The sequence below is a fragment of the Oncorhynchus tshawytscha genome, linkage group LG09 (genome assembly GCF_018296145.1).
Source record: "Oncorhynchus tshawytscha isolate Ot180627B linkage group LG09, Otsh_v2.0, whole genome shotgun sequence".
Taxonomy (NCBI): domain Eukaryota; kingdom Metazoa; phylum Chordata; class Actinopteri; order Salmoniformes; family Salmonidae; genus Oncorhynchus; species Oncorhynchus tshawytscha.
Window position 1 is genome coordinate 11,837,837 of NC_056437.1, and position 9,298 is coordinate 11,847,134.

The 9,298-nt window shown below is 45.9% G+C and overlaps 1 protein-coding gene across 7 annotated transcripts in view; it reads right to left on the reverse strand.

Moving 5' to 3' along the window:
* Positions 1-9,298, reverse strand: part of LOC112257246 (guanine nucleotide exchange factor subunit RIC1-like) — a 97,783-nt gene that overhangs the window by 12,336 nt on the left and 76,149 nt on the right. For all 7 annotated transcript variants that reach the window (XR_006084024.1, XR_006084023.1, XR_006084021.1 and 4 more), the window contains exons 14-22: positions 7,516-7,676; positions 6,951-7,089; positions 6,418-6,507; positions 5,822-5,950; positions 5,489-5,653; positions 4,670-4,960; positions 3,268-3,411; positions 2,039-2,197; positions 1,571-1,707 (exon numbers count right to left, since the gene is read on the reverse strand). Coding sequence is in view for 2 of the 7 variants with exons in the window: in XM_042326543.1 (XP_042182477.1) it covers positions 1,571-1,707; positions 2,039-2,197; positions 3,268-3,411; positions 4,670-4,960; positions 5,489-5,653; positions 5,822-5,950; positions 6,418-6,507; positions 6,951-7,089; positions 7,516-7,676 (1,415 nt within the window). In the remaining 5 variants the exon portion in view is untranslated. The remainder of the gene's footprint in view (positions 1-1,570; positions 1,708-2,038; positions 2,198-3,267; positions 3,412-4,669; positions 4,961-5,488; positions 5,654-5,821; positions 5,951-6,417; positions 6,508-6,950; positions 7,090-7,515; positions 7,677-9,298) is intronic.

Genomic DNA, 9,298 nt, shown 5'->3' on the forward strand with positions numbered 1-9,298 from the left:
AGAGTATATTTATAATTATTTAATTGATTACTGGATAACAGAGCTCTCTGCTTAGCAGCGGCGCCAGTTTGGAGCAGCGGCGCCGGTTTGGAACAGCGGCGCCGGTTTGGAACAGAGGCGCCGGTTTGGAACAGCGGCGCCGGTTTGGAACAGCGGCGCCGGTTTGGAACAGCGGCGCCGGTTTGGAACAGCGGCGCCGGTTTGGAACAGCGGTGCCGGTTTGGAACAGCGGTGCCGGTTTGGAACAGCGGTGCCAGTTTGGAACAGCGGTGCCAGTGGGAGGAAGACGCGTGTTGCTGAGCAGTGGCATTCAGCAGCAGATGAGCCGTCATCCTTCTCACTCGCCGCTGTCAGCAAATGGACTCAAGCTGGCCACAAGTTTTGACTGAGCTCAATCGTCATGAAACGCAAATACAACAATTCGTTTTTCTCGCTTGGATTCATACAAACTTTGTGAAATAACGAGGAGCGCCAACAATGTGTTTTGGCGGGGAAGTGCTTAGTAATGAGTCTCAAAACTAACAAATTAAAACAACTAAAAATCCACAGCATGACGGTAAACCCAGGGAGTTCTTTCAGAACAGGGCCGAAAGCTTCAGGAAACAGTGCTTCCACAGTGGAAAAGTCAGTCAGCTAGCAAGACGTTGTAATTTAGCAGGTGATAAGCATCATTAAGGGAGTACTCTCTCTCATAGTAGATGTGAGTTTCTCTTTCAAACAATCCCCTGGCCTTGCACACAGCTAATAGCTAGCTAGCTAACGTTAGCCAAAGCAAGCTAGCTCGTGACTGATAGTTCAGTACAGAATAAGGTATCAGGCCTACTGTATATCTTACTGTAGAAATGATTGTTGAAAACAAGTCTAGGTTGGAACTGTTGCTGTTAAAATACAAGTAATCAGTTTCATTCTGAACTGGAATAAACTGATTGAAGCAAGATGTTTTTTTGAAGAGTTCTGGGTTGCTCATCTACAGCAGGAAGTGGTCTCCTGCCTGACTGAGAAAGCAGTAGATGTTCTGATCTAGTTTGCGAGTCAGGGTTCCCAACTCTGGCATACTTTAAAAACAAGTACAGAAACAGACTCCATGCTGAGCATGACTTCACTGTTGCACTGTAAAAAACTGAGCCCAGAATAGACATGCTTGTTGAAAACGTCAACTTGTGTGATTTGATCAGTTCATTATAAAAAATATTGATTGTATTTTAACAGCTACAGTACCAACCTAGACAGGTATGTAATGGTGTTTTTAATGGGGAAAATAAACATGAATAGATATTTATATGGGTATTTCATTATTTGTTTTTTGTCTATATTGCATTTGTTTTAGGCATAATGGAAATGAAATGTACCAATATTTACGTATAGTTGCATATTTTCCTAAGCTTGGGTCCCAGGAGAACACAGAATTTCTAATTTGAGTCCAAGGCTGAAAATGTTTAATAACCCCCCGCATTAGATACTCAACAAACAAAAGCTGCCTTTGGATCATATGATTACTAAAGAGAGGAGATGTCAAATAAAGTGTGTGTGTGTGTGTGTGTGTGTGTGTGTGTGTGTGTGTGTGGCGTACCCCTTAGCAGAGGGCCCAGAGGGCATGCTGAAGGTCTTCTGTAGGTTAAACTTCCCAGCAGCGATGCTGTCAGCTGACGGAGACAGACTGATGCTGCGATTCCTGAAGAACTCAAAACCTCCCGTCGAACTGGGTTCCTGTTGAGAGGACAGATCATTATCAGCGAGGAAACTCATCCAGTAAGCCTCTGACACGGCAGGGTTTCTGCACAAATGTAAATGCACCATATATTCAGTTATGGGTATCTATATCCAATTATACAGAGGTGGAGGCAGTAGCCTCATAGCAGTCTTTAATTTATACAGTGTTTTTAGACCATCTCAACCATTACCCCATAGATAACACTAAAGCATTAAGAGGTTTAGCTCTAACATAACATGTCAGAATGTGTGACAAACACAGAAAGAGAGAGAAGAGTAGAGAGAGGTAGAAGACAGAAAGAGATTATGAATTTGTTCCTTCCTGTACCTGAGTGGTTGGTGTTGGGGGTGGGGTCTCCATCTCTCCAGAGCCAATGGCCTTGAGGAATCGGATCATGTGACGACAGAGGTCCCACTTGCCCTGCTCCAGAGCCGTGTTGAAGAGTAGCGTAGCGTGTTGCCTGCTCACTGCTGGAACCTCCATGTTCTGAGGACAAGTCACATTATCAATACAAGACTTTTAACTACTTAACCCTTAACCCTGGCTCCATCCCTGACCTTAACCCCGGCTCCATCCCTGACCTTAACCCTGGCTCCATCCCTGACCTTAACCCCGGCTCCATCCCTGACCTTAACCCCTGGGCTCCATCCCTGACCTTAACCCCGGCTCCATCCCTAACCTTAAACCCGGCTCCATCCCTAACTGTAACCTTAACCCTGGCTCCATCCCTAACTGTAACCTTAACCCTGGCTCCATCCCTAACTGTAACCTTAACCCTGGCTCCATCCCTAACCTTAACCCTGGCTCCATCCCCAACCTTAACCCTGGCTCCATCCCCAACCTTAACCCTGGCTCCATCCCCAACCTTAACCCTGGCTCCATCCCTAACCTTAACCCTGGCTCCATCCCTAACCTTAACCCTGGCTCCATCCCTAACCTTAACCCTGGCTCCATCCCTAACCTTAACCCTGGCTCCATCCCTAACCTTAACCCTGGCTCCATCCCTAACCTTAACCCTGGCTCCATCCCTAACCTTAACCCTGGCTCCATCCCTAACCTTAAACCTGGCTCCATCCCTAACCTTAAACCTGGCTCCATCCCTAACTGTAACCTTAACCCTGGCTCCATCCCTAACTGTAACCTTAACCCTGGCTCCATCCCTAACTGTAACCTTAACCCTGGCTCCATCCCTAACTGTAACCTTAACCCTGGCTCCATCCCTAACTGTAACCTTAACCCTGGCTCCATCCCTAACTGTAACCTTAACCCTGGCTCCATCCCTAACTGTAACCTTAACCCTGGCTCCATCCCTAACCTTAACCCTGGCTCCATCCCTAACCTTAACCCTGGCTCCATCCCTGACCTTAAACCTGGCTCCATCCCTGACCGTAACCCTGGCTCCATCCCTGACCGTAACCCTGGCTCCATCCTTAACCCTATCCCCAACCTCGACTCCAACCTTAACCCTGGCTCCAACCCTAACCCCAATACCAGTCACATTTCTAAATAAATGTTTGCCTCTGGTAATTAGGATGAGACAGGGGGAGTATGTTAACCTGTAGTATAATGAGATAGGATGCAGCGGTGTCCAGGTCCTGGGCCATCAGACATTCCTCAAACAGATCCTTGGGGTTTCCCACGGCAGCAAACAGGTAGTTCCACAGGGCAAACTCTGTCTTCCTGGCGCAGTGCACGATTGTCTGGAGCAGAAACACACAGGCGCAGCTACATTAGACACACAGTCACTATATAGTGCACTACTTCTAACCAGAGCCCTATTGGCCCAGAGTAGCTGCTGCTTTACCAGTAGCTAATGGGGATACTAATAAAATACTACGAGCCCTATGAGCCCAGGTCAAAACTAGTGATGTAAAGTACTTAAGTAAAAATACTTGAAAGTACTACCTAAGTAGTTTTTTAGGGTATCTGTACTTTACTATTTATATTTTGGCCAACTTTTACTTCACTACATTCCTAAAAAAAATTACGTACTTTTTACTCCATACATTTTCCCTGATACCCAAAAGTATTCATTACATTTTGAATGCTTAGCATGACAGGAAAATGGTCCAATTCACACACTTATCAAGATAACACCCTTGGCCATCCCTACTGCCTCTGATCTGGCGGACTCACTAAACACAAATGCATATTTTATAAAATGTCTGAGTGTTGGTGTGTGCCCCTGGCTATCTGTAAATTAAAACAAACAAGAAAATGGTGCCGTCTGCTTTGCTTAATATAAGGAATTTGAAATGATTTATACTTTTACTTTTGTTATATTTAGAACCAAATACTTTTACTGGGTGACTTCCACTTTTACTTGAGTAACTTTTACTAAAGTATGATTGGGTACTTCTTCCACCACTGGATAGGATGCTAATGGGGATCCTGATAAAACACTATGAGCCCAGGTCAGACTACTGTACACAAGATCAGTAATTACCATGACCTTGAATGTCCTAGACTAGGAAACAACATTCAGCAGCTTACAGATCACTGCACCTGTACATAGCCCACCTGTACATAGCCCACCTGTACATAGCCCACCTGTACATAGCCCATCCCCATATTGTTAATTATTTATTTATTTTTGCTCCTTTGCACCCCAGTATCACTACTTGCACATTAACCTTCAGCACATCTATCACTCCAGTGTTTAATTGCTAAATTGTAATTACTTCACCACTACGGCCTATTTATTGCCTTACCTACCTAATCTTACTACATTTACACACACAGTATATATACACTTTTCTATTGTGTTATTGACTGTACGTTTGTTTACTCCATGTTCACTCTGTGTTGTATGTGTCGAACTGCTTTGCTTTATCTTGGCCAGGTCGCAGTTGTAAATGAGAACTTGTTCTCAACTGGCCTACCTGGTTAAATAAAGGTGAAATATATATATATATATTTTTTAATGAACCACTTGATCAACGTCTCCCTCTCTGTTACCTGGAGGAACAGGGGGAACTCGGTGATGAACTTGGCCACGGTGGGTAGCAGCGGGTCAGGGATGGGCTCCCGGGAGGTGGCCTCCTCCTCCAGCACCACGTGGACCATGAGCTCCATGACGTGGGGGAAGTAGGGGAGCGCTGCGCAGGACTGGGCCAGGAGAAGGGCCTGCTCCCCCAGGTTACGGACCAGGAGTTGCCTCAGGATGTGGTGGAGGTAGATCTGGGAAGTCCTCTCCACCGTGCAGTAGGGGAACAACCCCTCTAGGGACTCCCGGCCCTCTCTGGGACCCTGCAGAAAAGACACAAAAAACACAAAAAAAATGTATCTTATTTTCTACAAATTTAACCTTCACAGGCTACTACTATTATTTATCTCTTAACCTTGCAAACAATGGTTTGCAATTTGCTGAAATTGTTGCTGGCCTGGCTGCTGCCTGTGCACGAGCTGAGCGCCTGCTGCTGACGTCACTCACAATGCACCTTTGCAGCCAGGAACGTGTTGTGACTGTGTGTGTGACAGAGAAAATTGTTTTTGTGTCATTTAGAGGGAAAATGCATTTTAGAGTTTGAGTCACTTTTCAAAAGTTGCTAAAAGTTCCAAACACATTTGTAAAAGTAGCAAAATTTTTGCTAGGTGCTGTTTGAAAAAAAAAAAAAGAAGGTTGCCAGGGTAGTTTTTTTTTTTTTTTTTTAGGTTGTCAGGGAAGTCTGAAAAGTAGCTAAATATAGCAACAAAATTGCTAAGTTGGAATCACTGCTCATTAGATGCACCTAGCCCCAGGGAACGCTCCTACTATAATAAAATAGTCCTCTCTACCTGCAGGCTGTCATAGACCACAGTCTCGTTGGAAGCTCCCAGAACCAGAGCATCTTCAAACAGCACAGCCAGGGGGTAGATGTTGATGTGGAAGGGCAGCATGATGCGGCGGGACAGGAAGGAGTGGGGCTTACGATGGTCACGAGGGAACAGGGGGAGCCACACCTTCAGATAACAGAACATAGGACAAGGAAACAGGTTTGTCAAATCATTACAACCAGCAACAGTCACAAAAGACAACGTTTAGTTGAGTTAATTTATTTGGCCATTTCACAGACAACAACAAGACACACTAATCCACAACAGAAGTAGTAAAAACAGATAGCAGTATACCTTCATCCCAGCCTCTCCACACGACAGCCACAGAGCCTCCAGTAGGTGGCGCTTCTTCCTGTTACTACGACACGTCGTCCACACATTCTCTACATACTGGGCCAGAACCACTGGAGGACAGAACGGCAGCTGGAGGGAGCCATAACAACCTCTCTCACACACACACTACAATATATAACGTACGGTGTATGATACCAATGAATGAATCAATCATGAAGTGGCTGGTTGCTGGGTGTAATGATTCCATTCTAATGTCAGATAAATTAGAACACATTGTGATATTTACACGTTGTATGGTGGTGTAGAGATGTTATATGATTTATTTTATCTTTAGCTCTTTAGATCTTTAGCTGTTTTATCTTTAGCTCATTCAGTACAAACATAGTTCACTGTTTTATATGTAATTTGGTGTGTTTGGACCCCAGGAAGAGGAGCAGCTGCCCTGACAGGAACTAATGGAGATCCATAATAAAATACAAATACTAGGGGGGAGGCTTTGGGTCAATTCCATTTCAACTCAGGAAGTACACTTGACTGAATTGAAATGGAATTGACCCCAACCCTGCTAGGAGGTGGATAGAGGATGTGACCGGAACCTTCTCCTGTAGCTGGGGTCCAGAACGGTCTCTCTGTAGCATGATGAGCTGGCCTGCCAGGTTCAGTATGATGCTGTCTGCCATACAGGCCTGTCACGGGCACAGAGGGACACACAAACATCAACACATTTACATCTTTTAGCTGTTATCCAGAGCGACTCGGTACATAAACTCGGCAAAAAAAAAAAAGAAACGTCCCCTTTTCAGGACCCTGTCTTTCAAAGATAATTTGTAAAAGTCCAAATAACTTCACAGCTCTTCATTGTAAAGGGTTTAAACACCGTTTCCCATGTCGTTAAGACACTAACAGCTTACAGACGGTAGGCAATTAAGGTCACAGTTATGAAAACTTAGGACACTAAAGAGGCCTTTCTACTGACTCTGGAAAAACACCAAAAGAAAGATGCTCTGAGCGTGATGCCGGTCTCTGGGGGTACGGATGGAAAGGTGTATTAATTCCTACCTGCTGTAGGGCTCTGATGCCGGTCTCTGGGGGTATGGAGATGAGGTTGTGTGTCTGTGTTTGTGTGTACCTGCTGTGGGGCTTTGAGCGTGATGCCGGTCTCTGTGCGTACGGAGGTGAGGGTGACTGACACCACCAGGGCAGGATGAGGAATGTAGCGAGACATGGACACCTCCTGAAGCAGCTCAACACTGGCTGATGGATTGGGCCTGCAGAGGGAGACACACACATTCTCTGTATTGGCCAGCTGTATAAAGCTTAACCCCAGTGAAGGCCACAACCAATGTTATGAAACTTCCTTTTGGACTGTAGTAGGTTACTGGGACATCTTGTTAATCTTACTTCCTTATTTGTGTAAATGGTGTCTTTATTGCTCTTTCCGTATCTACACTGGTCCCATGTTTCATGAGCTGAAAGAACACATCTCATATCATGTGATAGGTATTATTGGGGTTTTCCCCACAAAGTTCTTTTCACAACACTACTGATTACTGTCTGAGACCTTCTGTGTCAGGTGACATTCAGTACCTGTCCTGTCTGCTAGTAATGTTGTGTGTGAGAGTGAGATAGTTCTTGTTGAGTATGAGTGGGTGTGCGTGCCTGTGCCTGTCCTAAACATGCGTGTACCACCCTACCCGTCATGTCTCCTCTCCATGCTGTAGAGGCAGATGGAGCAGTCTGCTCTGAAGAGGATGATCATGTCTCTGAACACGTTGAGCAGCAGAGTGTCAGAGTGCAGCTTGGTGACGGAGGAGAAGGTGTTATCCAGGTTAGACGACCGCAGGTACAGTCGCAGCTAGCCAGGGAGACACAACACAATCATTACATCTACTGTATAGATCTACCAACCGTGTAGAGACACAGCTAGCCAGGGAGACAACCATTACATCTACTGTATAGATCTACCAACCGTGTAGAGACACAGCTAGCCAGGGAGACAACCATTACATCTACTGTATAGATCTACCAACCGTGTAGAGACACAGCTGGACAGGAGAAACATTCAATACTGCTGTTCTTCTCGTCTCTCAATCAATCCAATCAAACAATCATTAACTGAATCCATCAGCTGGGGTAAACCAAGCCCCTCCGCGACCAGCCCCTCCGCACTTCATCCAAACACAATGAGAATAGTGTGTAGTGAACAAAGAGGGGTATTGTGCTGGATTGTCAGTTATGTCGTGTCGTATTGCGCCGTGTCGTATTGCATTGCACCGTGTCGTATTGTATTGCACCGTGTTGTATTGTATTGTGTCGTATTGCACCGTGTCGTATTGTATTGTGTCGTATTGCACCGTGTCGTATTGTATTGTGTCGTATTGCACCGTGTCGTATTGTATTGTGTCGTATTGCACCGTGTCGTATTGTATTGTGTCGTATTGCACCGTGTCGTATTGTATTGTGTCGTATTGCACCGTGTCGTATTGTATTGTGTCGTATTGCACCGTGTCGTATTGCGCCGCGTCGTATTGTATGCTGTCGTATTGCACCGCGTCGTATTGTATTGTGTCGTATTGTATTGTGTCGTATTGCACCGTGTCGTATTGCGCCGTGTCGTATTGCGCCGTGTCGTATTGCGCCGTGTCGTATTGCACCGTGTCATATTGCGCCGCGTCGTATTGTATGCTGTCGTATTGCACCGCGTCGTATTGTATTGTGTCGTATTGTATTGTGTCGTATTGTATTGTGTCGTATTGCACCGTGTCGTATTGCGCCGTGTCGTATTGCGCCGTGTCATATTGCACCGTGTCATATTGCACCGTGTCGTATTGCGCCGTCGTATTGTATGGTGTCGTATTGCACCGCGTCGTATTGTATTGTGTCGTATTGCGCCGTGTCGTATTGCGCCGTGTCGTATTGCGCCGTGTCGTATTGCGCCGCGTCGTATTGTATGGTGTCGTATTGCACCGTGTCGTATTGCGCCGTGTCGTATTGTATTGTATTGTGTCATATTGCACCGTGTCGTATTGTATTGTGTCGTATTGCACCGTGTCGTATTGCGCTGTGTCGTATTGCGCCGTGTCGTATTGCGCCGTGTCGTATTGCGCCGTAATGCACCGTGTCGTATTGCGCCGTGTCGTATTGTATTGCACCGTGTCGTATTGTATTGTGTCATATTGCACCGTGTCGTATTGTATTGTGTCGTATTGCACCGTGTCGTATTGTATTGTGTCGTATTGCACCGTATTGTATTGTATTGTGTCGTATTGCACCGTGTCGTATTGTATTGTGTCGTATTGTATTGTGTCATATTGCACCGTGTCGTATTGTATTGTGTCGTAATGCGCCGCGTCGTATTGCGCCGTGTCGTATTGCGCCGTGTCGTATTGCGCCGTGTCGTATTGCGCCGTGTCGCGTCGTATTGCGCCGTGTCGCATTGCGCCGTGTCGCATTGCGCCGTGTCGCATTGTGCCGTAA